The sequence below is a fragment of the Vanellus vanellus genome (genome assembly GCF_965231255.1).
Source record: "Vanellus vanellus genome assembly, chromosome: 4".
Lineage (NCBI taxonomy): Eukaryota > Metazoa > Chordata > Aves > Charadriiformes > Charadriidae > Vanellus > Vanellus vanellus.
Genome location: NC_138909.1, coordinates 15,530,471 through 15,547,009, shown reverse-complemented (window position 1 = coordinate 15,547,009; position 16,539 = coordinate 15,530,471). Strand labels below are relative to the sequence as shown.

The 16,539-nt window shown below is 44.3% G+C and overlaps 1 protein-coding gene across 1 annotated transcript in view; it reads left to right on the top strand.

The window, feature by feature from the left end:
* Positions 1–7,415: 7,415 nt before the first annotated feature.
* Positions 7,416–16,539, top strand: part of ZNF827 (zinc finger protein 827) — a gene marked incomplete at its 5' end in the record, with an annotated part of 110,933 nt that continues 101,809 nt past the window's right edge. Inside the window, one exon of the mRNA XM_082483123.1 lies at positions 7,416–7,458. Within this exon, the coding sequence (XP_082339249.1) occupies positions 7,416–7,458 (43 nt within the window). The remainder of the gene's footprint in view (positions 7,459–16,539) is intronic.

Below are 16,539 nucleotides of genomic sequence, written 5' to 3'. Positions count from 1 at the left end.
TGCAGCCTCACCAGCATTGAGTAGAGGTGCAGGATCACCTCCCTAGACTTGCTGGCAGCAATCTTCCTAACATTGGCCTTCTTGACTGCAAGGGTGCATTGCTGGCTCGTGGTCAGCTTGTTGTCTACCAGGATCCCATGGTCCTTCTTGGCAAAGCTGCTTTCCAGCTGGTAGCCCCCCAGGATGTGCTGATGCCTGGGGTTATTCCTCCCTAGATGCAGGACTTTGCACTTCCTGGTTTGAACTTCATGAGATTCCTCTCTGCCCACTTCTCCAGCCTGTCAAGGTAGTACTTCTGAAAGGTGGCACAACCACCTGGTATATCAGCTGCTCCTTCCGGTTTTATATCGTCTGCAGACTTGTTGAAGGTGTACTCAGCTTTCTTGTTAAGGGTGCATTCCTCAGCTTTTTTGTGTGGAAATGTAAGCTGCTTCCCTCCAGGCGTTACCTCTTCTCCTTTCTTCCTACTCATGAAGCTTTCCACTACTCTGTGATTTTTCCCTATTATTAGTCTACTTCTTATGGACAAATAATGTGCATCTTACTGTAAACTACAAACTTGAAAACGCTGGGTGGCCTTAGTGTTGCTGAAAAGTAGGGACTAGAAGCGGTATTTTCATCAAACCGTGTCAGCAGGTGTCAAGAAGACGAGACTTTATTCCTAGTATCTCAAAAGACAAATAACCTTTTCCTCTGTGCTGTTCAGTACGATGGGGAAGTGCCAATGCAAGAAGATATTCCCTACAGGAGGGGACTGGCCACATGACTTCATGCTCAGCAGGCAGCGGTGACAGCAGGCTGGCATGCAGCCTGCCAGTAGGTGAGGGCTGATTCCTGAGGACATGCAGCATGGTGAAGCATAGCTGAATGCCATGTGAAATTCATCACACCAGGCAGGTGAAGTCTGCTAGAAGATTGATCTCCACATACTCCTCCTCTCTCTTAATGTGTTTCTTTTCCCTAGGAACATAAGATCTCAGCACCACCATGTTTTCTTGTCTCCCAATTGCCCTTCTATTCTATCTCACCTTTCTTTAAGCTGTTAAGGTATTTCCATTTGGCACCACTGCCGCTAATGTCCACTTCTGTGCCTGCCTTCCTCCTGCTATATTTCTGGTAAGGTGCTATGTCAGAGAGAGAGAGATGAGTTTGGTAAATGCACAGTCCTAGATGGTAGATGAGTTCCTTGGGACCTTGCCAGTTCTCGGGGTCCAGAGCAGTGTCAGTATTACTCTAGTGTTTTAACAGAAAACTAGCTAGTGAATTGAGAAACCAGAATTGATTTCCCTGAGGAATTTGCCACCTTGCAGGTACAGCAGAGACTCTGCCTCTCAACGTATATGTAACAAGGTGTTTAGGAACTTAGACACACTTTCATTTAGCAAACAGCTGTGGCTTAAAATGCTATTGCCTTGCTACTTAACTAAGCTGCAAGACTTCACACTGAAGCAGATGAGGAGGCCAAATGCATTCTATTTTGCCAGTTTGGGGGTGGAAGCAGTTAGCTTCTCCAGGAGGACGGTAACATCTTAAACCATGGCAGGTGTTTGCTAATGAGCATGTGCATAAACTTTCAATTAACCAGTGACAAAATGTTAAGCGGAAGCAAAATGACATAGGAAATGCTCTGTATCTCACTCTGATTTAATTTACATCATTCTTAGGATGGGGTAAAGCCATTGATTTGAATGCATTTAAATGGAGAATGGAAAGTAGTGCAAAAAGATAAGGATTGGAGCAGATATTTATCATTTTTTATTTCCACATTTGTAAATGTAATAGCCCTGAGCTAAGTGTTCCAGTCCCCAGTTGACTAAACAAATTCTTCTCATCAGTTCAGAAGTTGCTTAGTATTTTATGTTGTAAAATATTAATTTGTTTTTTCTATATTTAATCTGTACTGGGTAAGATGTTGCTGGTTCAGATTTGGGGGAGAATTTCAAGTATCTGTAGACTCAAGTCTAATAGTGATAGGTTCAAGTGAGTTGTTTTTTTTTTGCAAAATGTGCTTACAGAAAATGGCTATGAGGAGGTGGTATAGTAGGTTGAGCAACCTGGTCTAGTGGGAGGTGTCCCTGCGCATGGCAGGGGAGTTGGAACTAGATGATCTTTAAGGTCCCTTCCAACCTAAACCATTCTATGACTTAGGGAATTGAAAAAGCTAACTACACTTATGATAAGATAATCATGAGACCTCCTTGGTAAATCTGAAGAGACATCCCATAGTATCTGAGTAGCAACAAAAAGATGTGGACACTAATGTAATCCCTCTCCAGACCTATGGACAATGTATTTTTGGCCTGCAAAATCTAGCATTATGTATCAGCATGGGTTTAAGGCTAGCAGCTTTAGGAATTGATTTATTTTTTTAATTGCAATTAGGAGCTATATCACCTTTCCTAGGTAGTGTGCTATACTAACAGCTGAAAAATATAAACACCACAGTTCTTCTGAAGAAGTATAATATGTTAAATTTGCATTGCAACTAGGCGCATCTTGTGTTGAAATTATTATAAAATGATTATGGCTAGTTTGTTTGACAGGATTTGGACAAGATTCTGAGAAAACCAGTTGTAATTTAGCTAAGAGGTGCAGGAATAGATTGCACTCCTCCTTCCTGATGCCTCTCTATTCTGAGGCTGTAAGATTGTAGTGGAATTCATGAGAATCTTGGTCTTGAACATTTCCGATTCAATATGCTGTCTGTTTGCAAGCATGGCATAGGCAGCTAAAGAGTTGGGAGTGCACTGCCAATGATTTCAAGGGCTGCAAAAAGTTTTTGTCTAGGTTGCTGTGATAGTTCACTGACTGTGACCCTTTAATTCTCCTTTCAAGTAGGAAGAGGTTGAAAACTTTGGGGAAGGAGAACTTGGTTGCCTTTTATAAAAGCTAAAGCCTGTCTGTTGTTTAGGATCTTCTGGTTATGCAACTCCACCTCCCACTTTGTAATTGTTTGTTACCTGTCCCAAGGTAATAATCATCAGATAGTAATGACTTCTGATCATTGCTTATTGGCCTTTGTGAAACTGGTTGGTGGCCTTTCCAGTCACTACCTTGTCATTATTTATTACTATTACAAATTCATTACTTAATGTTATTTGTTTACAGAGCATTTGCAAACATGGATGATGGTATCCATGAGCTGTTATCCTATGGATTTGTTCATCTTCTTGTGTTTGCCTCTTAAATGCTTTAGAGCAAAGAGAAGTTTGTAATCAAATCTTGTTTGCAGGATTGATTCATAGTTACTGCTGAGTATAGAAATATTGACATCAATTAAAATAGAAAAGAGGAGTTTCGGCCATTGAGGGTATCCTTCCAAGAGGTGTGGGAGATAGAGGGTAATTTTGATGAAAAGCAGTGTGCCTCATATTATGTATTGGAAATACAGGGGCTATAGGCAAATATTTTCTATGTTCAATAGGAAATTAAGCTAAAGATAGGAGTACCATTAAAAAGAGCCCATGGAGTCTGAATAACTCTCCTTGGCATGCTCAGGGTTGCACAGCTGACCTGACCATCATTTTGGTAGTCTGTGGCCTAATACCACAGTTTGGTTTGGGACCCAAGAACTGGTTAAAATGGTCCCACTTTTCCACTCAGTACACTTTAAAAAAAAAAAAAAAAAATCTGAGGCTGGGAACACAACTCTTTAGAGTTTCAAAGAATAAAGCAAGGATGTCAGCTAATTTTTAAGTTTCTGTTTAGCAACCTTTTCAAGTATTTGTTACGTTACATAAAGATAGTTTGGATGCTAGACACCCTGCAAAGGTTTTAAGAATGTTACATCATTTATTACTGTGTAAAATCTTATTTACTCAATTTGTTTCATTTTTCTCATGTGTAAGTGAAGAAAATATTTACTTTGTTCAAAAGTGGTTTCTGAGGCTCAACTTAATTCATATGTGTAACTAGGTTTGGTGTTTGGAAGGTGCCATACAATCATTACTTATTAATAGCAGGACCTGCAGAAGCAATGCATTATTTATATTATGTTATCTGTGGAAGACTTGCAACTATTTTCTTGTGTTTGGACTAGAAATGTTCAAAAGTATGGTCAGCTGACTTCATTCTTTTTTCTACTATACCACCAAACATATAGTGGAAGATTATTTTTAAAATGGCATTATGCCCTTAGTCATCTTCCTTAAACCAATGTATAGAAGAAGGTAAAGTTAGGACTGATGTGTCTTTGATTTCAATGTGATGGCTGGATATGATCCATTGACTAGGACAATATGTGGAGTAACACAATTAGCAAGAATAGATATGAAGAACCAAGTTGTTCCCCTATAGACTAATTCCAGGCATGGGATTAGAAACTCTTCAGAGCTAGAGTATATAAAGTTTCTCCCTCGTAATTCATTCAACCATTGGGATTTCTTTCACTGCAGAACAGGCTTAAGGCTTGGCCCACTAAACTCTTAGGCAAACTGTTGGGATGTCTATCGAAGCCAAGGTCACCCTCAGAGAGATTTAGTGCTGCTCTATTGCTTGCCAGTCCCCATGGCCCTTTCAAAGAGCTGTGTTCCTGTAGCATCTTTGCTGCAGCCACCTCAACTCCCCTAAAGGGGGTCTCAAATGATGGAGGGGAAAAAAACCCACACAGCATATTGTAAATTAATGCTGACAATGTCAGCTTTAATTTATGCCAGAAATGCATGAGGAATAGAGGGTGGAAAGAGATGCAGGACGCAGTATTTCCTACATCCCATTCTTCTAGAGCACCTGAAGAAGAGCTGCCACAGCAGCGGTGGATCATAGCACGGAGCCAGTACTCTTTCCCTTTTTGAAATGGCTACTTTGCGGCCTCCTGCACAGATATCGGACGGACAGAAAGCCGCTGCTCACAAAGCTGGCTTAGTTCAACACAATTGCCACCAGAGTGTATTTAAAAAATATTTAAGAAGGGTTTAGCACTGCAACTGTTATTAGTGAACAAAGTTCTGTTGCTAGTCCCAGGCATGTCAAAACTGAGGTTTGTGAGCAATAGAATGCCTCTGATATTTTTGGTTATCAATATTAATGCTATACAAATGCTATACAAATCTCTAAACCTATCATAATCTGGAGAACGGAAGGAAAAGGCAGGACCTAAATATTCTGAGAGAATTTTGACTCTGGTACTCTTGATCATGAGTAAGCGTAACGTAGCTCTTTGGATTCATTTCCACCCCCGAAAATCTCCAGCTCTGTTTCTGTCAGTTACACGCTTTGGTTTTTACTTCTGGATTAAAAATAAGTAAATCTGTATTTTAGCTGAAGTATTTTAGCTGTGTTGTGAGATGATAAACCAGCTGATGTTGGAAGGAGTCTGTTTTGTCTTAGCAGAAGTGTAGTCTATACATGTGGTTTTAAAACTCAGAATTGCACGTGCATGCTAGTGAACCTGAGATTTTCGTATATATACTCTTTTAATTCTTATTTAGGTTGTGGGTTTTTTCCTTGTGGAAAAGATAATTGTGGCTGTAAAATGGGTATAATATTATTTGAAACCATTTTAACTTGAGGTGATTAAGAGTATAAGTTGACTGTTTAAAAGATTTAGGTTGCAAATCTGCTGCTTTGTGTTTTCCTAGACAGTTGTTTATTTAAAAAAAAAAAAAATTTTGAAGTTAGGGTAAATACTGATATGATAAAACGATGAGTCAGGTTGTGAAAAGCAAAAAAGTTCTAATAGGTATACAGGTTAGAATAATGCATTTTTTAAATTTTTGCAACATCTGACTCATGATTTCGATTATGTATTCTGCTACATTCAAAGTTTCCTTACACAAAGAGAGAGCTATATGAAACAACCGTGCTTCAAACCATGTTACTTCAATTGTAGTAACAGGTTTTAGAGTTTAAATCATTAACAACCCCTGTGTGAACTTTTATCCAAATGACTGCAAGTCACAAAGAGAGCACTTCTCTTTCACCAAGTACCTTTTGTGCTTTAGTGAGACCCAATCCCTCTTCTATTTTTTTCCCCCACCTTCATGTCTGTCTTTGAAGAAAGATGTGTGATTTGTGAAGTAATGAAAGTATGTATCAGTTAATGAAAACTGCTATCCTGGTTTCATAATGCACGCTGGAATTGCTTCAGGATAAAGCTTCATATACCTGCATTACAGCAGGAAAAAAAAGTAAATTTCAGAAGTCCAGATTGCTGCGTGCACTGTGGAAGTATCATGTAGCAGTTAAATAAACCGTTAGGGGTGACCTAATCTCCCCCCCCCCCCCCCCCCGACACACACACTTCTCAAGGAGTTGTGATATTTATGCTGCTTGCATTCTTTCCACTTTTTAAGACCTGCACTAGAAATTGTCAGAACCTGATAACTGGAACAGCATATCCACATACCAACTTGCCCACCTTCCTTTCTTGCTTATTTTGTACACTTAATTTGGCACGGAGGGAGTTGTACCTAATTACCACCCCCCACAACCCCCCAAACTGAAGTTCAGTTCCAGTAAGCTTCTCCGGCTCCTGTGCTTTGTGAAGGAACAGCTGAACACATCTATGGGCTTAGCTTTGCACTCATATAATTTTTCATTTCTTTCTTAACATAGGAAGACAAAACGTCTTAATTTTTAAAAAAAAAAAAAAGTGGTGGTTGTTATTTTCCCACCCAATAAGGGCATTACAGTGCAAATGTACTTACAAATCCCCCCCCCCCCTTTTTTTTTCTTTCTTTCTTTCTTTCTTTCTTTCTTCCCCCCCCCCCCCCCCCAAGAGAGCGAATTAGGAGCGGGTGCAGGACCGGGGCAGCGCATCCTCCGCCTGAGCCCCGCCGGCGCGCAGCGCCGCGCCGCGCCCGGAGCGCCACGGGGGAGCCGGGGGCACCTTCCCCTCTGCTCTGCCCGGCCGCCCGTGTGTCTCTCTGTCTGTCTGTGCGTGTGTGTGTGTGCACGCGTGTGCCCGCCCGCCGGGGTGTGCGTGTGTGTGTGTCCCTGCCTGCCTCTCGCTGCCCGCCCGCCCGCCGCCCGCGGGCGAGCCGTGAGCGCCGCCGCCGCCGCCGCTGCCCTTTGATCCCGCCGTTAGTGTTAGTTAGGGGCCGGGAGGCGCGCGGGGCGCAGCCCTCGCCACCGCCGCGCCAGCCCTCGCCCCGGCACGGCGCCCGCTCGCCCGCCGGGAACACATCCCCGGCGGCTGAGGGATACTGCGACCGGGGACAAGCCAGGTGCACGACCGGGTTGGGGGGGGGGGTGGGGGGGAGAGGAAAAAGAAAGAGAGAGGGGGAGAGCGAGCCCTTCGCCGTGGCTCCGGGAAAACCGGCTTCAGCCCCATTTCCCCCGGCGAAGAGGGAAAACCCGCCCCGGTTAGCAGCTCCCCCGGGGGCCCCGGCTTTGTGCCTGGCTGTGCCCCCCCCCTCCCGATCTTATTTGATCTCCCGTTAAACCAAGGAGGAGAATGTGAAAAAAGGGGGAAAATGCCCAGGAGGAAGCAGGAGCAGCCCAAGCGCCTCTCTTCACGTAAGTGCCCCCTCTTTTTGCCATTTTCTCCTTCCTCCTCTCCCCGTCTCCTTCCCCTCTGCAGCCGCCTCCGTCGTTTCGTGCATTAGTTTAGGGTTACAGAGGTGAAACTGACAAAGACACAGCCTGGGTTATTCCTCTTTTAGGTCTGAGCTAAGGCAGCCATGTTGGTGATGAACAGCCTTGTGCCCTTTTAATTTTTCCTCTCTCTCTCCTTTCCCCCCTTCTTTATTCGCGTCTCTCGCCCTTTCCTCCCTCTCCCTCCCCTCGCCCGTGATTGTGCATTTGTGCTGGGGGGGGGTGGGGGGGGGTGCGCGTGTGTGTGGGTTTCTCTTTGGGGCCGGAGGGAGGGGGGGGGGTGTCTGTTTTATTGGGGTGGGGAGGGGGGCTAGCACCGGAGGGGAGGGCGGCGAGAGGGGAAGCGGCTGCTGGCGTCTTGTGCGGAACCAGCCGAGAGGTCCGTCCCCGGCTAAAGGTTGCGGCGGGGCTGGGCGGCCCCGGAGCGGGGGGGAGGCGGGCGGAGGGGGCCGGCGGCGGCGGTGGGGGCACCCCACACCGACCCCACGGCCACCCCGTATGGGGCTCGGGCCGCCGGCGGCGGGGGGGGTGGGTGGGGGGGAGGGGGCGGCGGGGAGGCAGACCGTGGCAGGCGAGGTCCCTGCAGAGCAGGGAGAGGCGGCGGCGGGCTCGGGGCTCCTCCTGGCCGCAGTGAAATGAAGGGTCAGGCGAGACTCGGGCTTCGGCGGCGCTGCCCCAGACGAGAGCAGCAGAGCACAGGGCTAAAGTGCATCCCGATCCTCCGCCTGCGGGCACCCCTGCGCACGCACACACACACACACACACACACACACACACATCCCCTGACACAGCTCACCCTGCCCTGCTCCTTCTTGCTCCCTTCCCCCCTCCCTGCCTATTTTCTCCCCTCTTTGCAAAACAGTTAACTTTTCTCCCGCTCGCTCCCCCCCACCCCTTGTATTAAGCGCTCGGCAGCTATCGAGAGAGAGGCGGAGGGGAAGGGACCTAAAAATACCCTGCCCCTGCTTGGCCCCAGGGTTGGTTTAAGGCGAGCGGTGGGTGGATGGAGGGGTCATTTGTCTGTCTCCGGCACATCTGCTCCGAGCGTGCCCGCAGCCCCTCCGCGCCGGGCTTGGGGCAGGGCGAGAGCTGAGCCGCCGGTACCGGAGCCGGGCTCGGTCACCGGGAGTTCACCGGGGCGGCCCCGGCCCCTGCCCCGGAGGGCGCCACCGCTGCGGGCGGAGCGCGGCCCGTCCCCCCCCGCCCTCCGTTATGCGGGTGAAGGGGCTGGGGCAGCGCTCCCCCGTCCCTCTCTCCCCCCCCCCCCCCCCCCACTTCAGCACCGGCACACGGCCCGGGGCTGCGGGATGGGGGCTGGGGGCGGCACTTGCAGCCCCGCAGATATTTCTCTCTCCTTTTCCTCTCCGCCGGAGTCGAGTCAAGGGCTTGAGTTGCGGTGGGGTTTGCTTGGGGGGCGGGGGGGTTGGTTTGGATTGTTGGTTTTTTTTCTCCCTTTCCCTCCTCTCGCCGTTTGCCCCCGCGCAGCCCTTTCGCCGTCCGCCCGCTAGAGGAGCCGAACCGGCCGCCCCGGCGCTAATTCCCCGCGCAGAGCGCCGGCCGGGGCGGCTGGCTCGGGGGAGGCGGCGGCAGCGGGAGCGCGGCGCCCGCCTCTGCAGCGCCCGGCCCCGGCGCGGCGGGCGGGGGCAGGGGCCAAGCCCGGGCGCGCAGGGCCTTGCGTGGCTGTGGAGGAAGAAGGGGGGACCGGGGCGAGCGCCGCCGCCCCGGTTTGGCAGAAGCCGTGCGGGAGCGGGGAGGCGAAAAGGGGCTCTCGGGGCGGGAGGAGGAGGCGGCGGCGGCGGCGGGGCGGGCGCTGCGGCCGGGCCGGCGGCTGACCTTGCCCTCGCCCCCGCCCCGGTGCGGCTGCCCTCCGCCTGCCTCTCGGGCTGACATCAAACCTGGGCTCCATTTTAGCTCGCTCGGGCGTGCCGCTCCCGTGCGCGGCGGCGGGGGCTCGGCTCCGGCTCCGGCGCCGGGCTCTCGTCTGCCCCTGCCTGCGGGTTGCGCCTCAGGCTCCCCTCGGCCCCGACCTCCTGACCGCCCGCGCCGGGGCAAGTCGCGGCGTTTGCTGGGCCGGGGAACAATTGCCGTCATTGTGCAGATCGAGTTGCGCCTGTGTTAGTTGTGGTTTGGGATTTTTTTTGTTGTTGTTGTTGTTGTTTGGGTTGTTTTTGTTGGTTGTGTTTTTGTCTTTTTTTTTTTTTTTAATTATTATTTTTTAAATGCACGGCCCAATTTGCAGTTCTTTCGGATTAATTTTCTTAGTTGAGTTCATGGGAGGTTTTTTTCCTGATGGGTGAAACACGCACGTGCTATATGTCCCACACGAATGCTACTTTTTAATGCAGCTTGTTTTGGTTTACAGCTAAGATTGCATTGGATTAAAAGCTCTTATTTGACAATAATAATCATAATATATTAGAAAATTCATGAAGAATTGCAGGAGTACTGTTCTAGCCTGTGGTCCTGCAGATTCAGAAAATGCCTTGGAATCCATCGCATTCAGTGTGCAAATGCTATAAATACTGATTTATTTATTTTTTAGCAACATGTTGCTTTAATGGGTACTCAGTGTAAAATACATTTTTATTCTACAATTTTTGCTGGGTTTAGCAATATATTTCTTAGAGGAACGGTGCGTGTATTTCATTTTGAAGTATTAATGACAGCAGAAGAATGTGCATTTAGAAGGAAGATGGCTAATACCGTATTCAGCCTTAACTCTGCCCCACTGTGGGTATCACACTGTGATTCACTCCAAAGTTAAGTTACAGGTTGCTTCTGGTGCAGGAATGCTCTCCAGTGCACCTGAATGACGTAGCATCCTACTGAACTTCTCAGTGATAGTTTGGATTCTGTTGCAATTGTTTGGGAAATAAATAGTAAGATGTTGATACACAGAATAATTTACCAGTGCTACAATGTAACTGAGCAAATATAACTTGGTCTGGCAAGTCCTGTGGATTCTAGTATAGCTTAGGTAGGAAGCTGTGTTCTCGGATCTCTAGGCGTTAATTAATTTGTTATAAATTGTCATGTACCCTGAAATGCACCTGAAGAACGCGGTTACGCTGCTTGAAGTGACAGTATACAGCTGCTGCTGACAGGATCCTGATTTTATACTTTTGTCCATTGACTTCATTGGGCAGCCCTTTTGTAAGTTCAGAGGTAATTTCACAAGAGAAGACTACACTGCCAAAACGCATGCTATGGTGAAGAAGATCTCTGTACAAGAGTTTGCTAAATTATCAGGTGGTTGCAACATTTTAATTTCATTTCAAGGAGTTGCTAGATACTGACACTTCAGTTGAAGGAACAACAACAAAAGAAGGATTTGTATTATTTGATGCAATAATACTGTGTTTTGATGGCATCTGCTTAAAAGGGCAGAGTTAAGGTTGAACTTCCAGTCATTGGAGTTGTTTACAGCATAACTTAGTTTGGAAGGGCCCTTTGGAGGGCATCTGGCCTAGCCCTCTGAGGTTTTCAGGGTTCAATCAGGTGGATGGGCCCTTAGAGACTCCAATATTAACGTGTATTCTAAGTGGAATTTCCATGTGTAAGGAAGTAATTTTTGGGGGGAACTGCTTAGTCACAGATGCCAGCATCACTTACACTCAGTGAAATACTAGAGGAAATGCATCCTTTTTAATTTAAGATACAAGTGCATGAGGAAAAGACTTTAGGAGTTACTGGGTAGACAATGGCTCATTCATACCCAAACTAAATACTGTGGCAGTGTAGACTCAGTTTACAATGACAGAGTTAGGTCCCTAAGTTAAAGATTTTCCCAGTGCACGTGTGTCTTATGATTACTTTTGGATGCGACTAACTCAGACAAGTCGATTCATTTTCACTGGAATGTTTAAAGGAATTTTGCTCATTCTTTAGTGTGCAAGTGTTAGTGTTTGTTTTTTTTTTTTTCCCCCCTCCTTCAGCTACTTTAGCACTTAGATATTTTTTTCCCTATCTATTCAGTTAGCAGCCGAATCTTTAAAAATGTATGTATAAATACAGTTTTACTCTGTTTTTCTTCTCCTTGTCGCCTTACTTTCCATTCTACCTCACACTGTTTTTTCTTTCTTTTCTGAGAATTCCTGAAAGTCTGTTTCCTCTGAACTGCACAAATGTGACTTGGAAGAGTTCAGCCTGAAGAGTAAAAGTTTTGGAAAGTTTTGAGGCACCCAAGTAAACGTTTAAGAGCTAGACCACTACATTGCCTTAAGCATAGCAATCAATACTCCTTGGTGTTTGATTCTGTGTTGGAGGCTTGTAAGCAGTGCAGTTTGTGAATGAATGCCACAATGCCATTTATACAAACCTTGCATTTACTGTAGTGTATCAGGCAGAATTAGATGCTACATTGAAAAGCCTGAACTACTACTACTCTCTGAATAATGTGTTTAATGTGGGACAAACTGCACTAGTATTTTCTGTTGGATTTATTTTGTTAAAGGAGAAGCTGCAGAATTGATACAATACCATTTTCAATATCAAAAGCTAGATATGTGATAACAAGGAGGCATAACTCTTCTTGCTTGCATGGTCAGGTGCAGTGTTAGATGTTCCAGATACTGTGTTGAAGTGTTAGGCTGTTTCTCTAACAGTAAAAAAACCCCTTAAACTCCGTGAAGCTTTTTATTATATTGTTTTTTATTGCTGGATTGTATCATCAGAGTGTAAAGAAAATACTGTCAAACGAGTAAATTAACAATGATTTAGAGCTTCCTTCTTTTTTATTTCTACAGCTTGCTTCATTTGATACTTTGTGATAGCACGAGAGGATACGTTGGATAGTTTTTTCAAAAGACTTCCCAGTGTCAGAAGCGCCTTTGCTATCATTCTGCATTCGAGAGTTGCCTCCAAGACAAAAGGCTTTTGCCAGGAATGGGAATCTTTCTCTTTTAATAGAGTTTATTACCTTACTAGCAGACATTGCATGTACAAGGGGAAGCTTTTAATGTATTTTCTATTTACTATTTTTAACCTCCTGCCGCTGCAGGGTTCATGATGTAGCTCATTGTCAACAAGAGGATCCATGTAGGGAAAATTATTATTCTTAGTATGATTAGGTTAATAATTTCATTGCTATCATCACGGTTGTCCTGGTGGTACTGTAATGTACCTCTCAAATGAACAGCAGCCTTTTCATGGATGGAGTAGCATTCGCGTTACTCCATCTGAAAACACTGTCCTTATTTTGTCCCTCTCATGATAGCGAAGTTGTCACAGACTTTTCAGAAATAGCTTCTCCCTTTATGGGGATTCTTTCTGACATTTAAAGTTTCTGTCTCTTTAAATTTGTGTGCTAATTTTTATTTTTTTGCCTTACACTTGTCTATACTACACTAAGTCACTTGTATAAAATTATTCAATGATCAATGTCTAAAGCCATTCAATGGTAGACTATGGCTTAGTTTTGTCTGATCATACAAAATATGAATAAATCACACTGGAGTATAAATTGGACTACCAAAGAGTCAGCATTGTGCTCATCAAGCTACTTAAGTCTTAAGGATCTTATGAATTAGATTTTAGAGGAAGTGGGGGTGCAAAAGATTATAGAACAAAACCACAAACTTTTTAGTTGGCCAAACAGGAAAACCTGCAGGTAGAGCAGTGGAATGAGAAATGTAAGAACATGCAGACGGAATACATTTTTACTTTTAAATTTTAAAACGGATGAAGAAAGAGTATGACTTAATCTTTGAAACAGAGTGATTGTTGTCTTCTTCATATGTAAGAAGGCAGGAGTAGGAGGAATTAAGTTTAGAAAAAAAAGAAGAAGAAGAGCCAGGAGGAGCTGGCTGTTCAAAGTGAAGTATTAGTAATTTCCTATAATTTAATCAGACCAGATCCCAGAGCAAGATAATGAGAGCATGACCTACAAAAGAGGACTTTTTGGAAGTTAAAAGGGTTTCTAACATGAAGCATGTGATTTGTCATGAAGGACTGTGTAGAGGACTTCTTTTTCTTTCACATTGCAAAGAAATCATAATATAGACATTAGTTCAGATGGTTAGGGAGAGCTAATATGTCTTATGCCTGGAATCCTTTTACTGTTACAGCTGTTAAATTTCTCTAGAGTCATGCTTGGAGAGTGTATCTTCTAAATAATACTTTGTCCTTGTTTCTAGTGTACCATTTTTTTGTTGCCTAGTTTGCCATTCATGGTACATAATTTGTATCATTTAGGTTTACATATACAAGCCCCTTCAAGATGTATGGAGGCTAAAGAATCGTGTGTTTTACAAAAATAATAATATGCAAAAAATCTGAATTATAAAGTAGCTAGCAGTATGTAATAGAATCCAGTTTTCAAGGGAGTGGGGAGAATTGTCTTCCTCTTTCCTTCTGACCTGCAAAGTAAAATTATTTTTTTTATTCCACTTTCAAAAATGTTTTCTATGAAGAATTATAAATGATATGGGCTGATATGGCCATGAAGAATACTAAATGATATTGGGCTGAAGGAAAAAGAAACAAACTCAAAAAGGCGTATATCTTTTTTCTCAAGGATTTTTTTTCTTTTTTTTTTTTAAATTTGGTTAAATAATAAAACTCAGACTTGACTCAGTTGAAAACTCATTTGAAAGAACACATGCTGCAGGGTACAGTCAGCATTGGTTCTGCACACATACACAGCATTGTGGCTACTTTAATGAAGGATTCAGCAACGTGTATCCATAAGCTCACACAAGAGCTTGTCTTTTAGTTTTTCTCTGTTACAGGGTAACTTAAGGTCACAATTATGGAAGCATTATGCTCCCAAAGACAACTCTCTTCCTCACATATCTTCATTTACAGGCTGGTATCCTCTTTGGTCGAAACTCCAAATATTTTGAATGCTTAGTCTGAACCTGTTGGCTTAGTAGTTAGCTGTATTCCTTAAAGTTTCTCCTGCCTTTCAAGGGATTTCCTGCTTGTGCTGTAATTACACTGAGCAGTAGAATCCCAAGTTAAGCCTAACACTAAGACAAGCCTGTTCCATTTTTTAGGTTAAGAATTCACGCAGATCTTGTTAATTCCCAAGTTTGATTAATTTGGAATCATGAAAGAGTTATGGGGGGATTTTTTTTTGAGAAATATGCAGTAAGGAGAGAAAAAACTATGCTGCGTAAGTAGTCCTTTCTCTTGTTCTTTTCGGTACTTAGGCAGTAGGGGTGGGGAGGAAAGAATGGGGGGAAGAATGACTAGTGCTGATAGTACAGTAGACCAAGAGAGAGAAGTTTTTATGCAAGGCTGATGATTTAGCTGCTGTTTAGAATAAATTGTGTTAAAAACGAAAGGGTTACCGAGTGGTAGAGGTCTTGTAATGAATGGTTTAATCAGCAGTTTCCAAAAGCGAAATTAGGTTCCAAACATCTGCGCTGTTTCATTTCTTTTATTTGGGATGCTCTCTCACTAGGGTAGAAATAAAATTTTTGAAGCAACTCAAAGCAAGCTTCTGTCATCATCCCTTTGAATTCTGCATGGTCCTACCTCTAGGGACTCCATTCTTCAAGAAGGGCTTATAGCTCTGCTGGCCCTCATGTGGGGTTTGCTCTTTGTGTTTTTCCTCTATTGCAGGGCCTTCTCTGCAGGTACAAAGAATTCCTCCCTGCACAGTCCTAAGTTTCATCTGAAAGTTTCTGTAAGGGAGAAGATTTGGCACAAGCTTAGTTTAAAATTACAACTTTCTTTTTTAAGTGAATGTTTTGGACATGTCCTGAAACTTAGTGCCTGTTAGAATTTGTAAGATGTTGTAAAAAATTAGAATTAGAATTTTTATGAATTCTTAAAAATAAATGACAAGTAACTTTTAGAAAAATGCATTAAAAGAATTAATGTCTTTAACAAGAGTGTATTTAGCTTAATGAGGGATCCCCATGTGTGATTTTATTAATGAACACAAATTCTTTGCAAGCTACTTCTAGACTTCACTTTGACTTGTGTAGTAGTGCAAATAATAACTCATCTCAAAACCAAAAATATTTCTCAAAAATTAAAATACGGATAGATCTTCCACAGCTAGATGATCATGCAGTGAAAAGTAGGTAAGGAACGGAGAGGGTGGCAGGCAAGTGGATTTGGATAGCAGCTGGTGGTGTAGCTGTTTGTGTTTGCTTGCTTTCCTGAAGCACAGCCAGAGTTTCTCCCCTTAGAGACCACTGCACCAAATGTAGACCTGGCAGCTAGTGACTGAGGACCCATTTCTTTAGCTGTGTTTGGAGCAGAACTTCCCCTTATCTACCTCTGTATTTCTAGCACTTTGAGCCCATGAAGAGCCCTTCTTAGGCACCGGCGTAAGCATAACGGCCTAGAGCTGCTCTAATTTCTGCTGCCCCCAGGCTCTCACCCTGCTCCTTGTTCTGGCAAAGAAGGGCTGACATAATCCTTTTGTCAATTCTGCGTTGCCAAAGGGAGTTCTTTGCACGGCGAATAACTCTGAAGGGGGCTCTTCTGCTCACCTTGAGGTACTTTTACATTGCCCGTAAGGTCTAAATAGACTTCACCATAATTGTTTATATTGTCTTCCTGCACAGTGCTGCACCACATTGAGATAACAAAGCAAGCTCTAAATAAGCTACCTTGTGTACGGGAGGCAGTTATCACAGCAGTCTACCCAGGTTAATTCAGCTATAATACTTGTGGGTATACTCAAGCTGGCTCAGATATCACTACATAGCACTGCGTTATTTAGTATAGACATACTCTCATGAGAATCAGAGTTGTTGTCTTTGAAGGCATTTACTGGCCTGCATAAAAACTGTTGGTAAAGCCCACAGAGTTTTCAGCCAAGAAAATCACTTTGAAAAAATAAAATCAAATCCCACTGCCATTGGCACACTTGTTTGTTTGTTCAGCAGAAAAGCCAGCAATGGAATGGACATGAACGGGAGACTTCCCGTTCGCTTCTAGCTATTCCTCTGCTTCTGGATTTTAGGTGAATTTTTAGGCAGAGTGTAGAAACGGGTTGCTGCCATTTATGCTGTGTCTGTGCCCTAAGTAGCCATAGCATTAGTT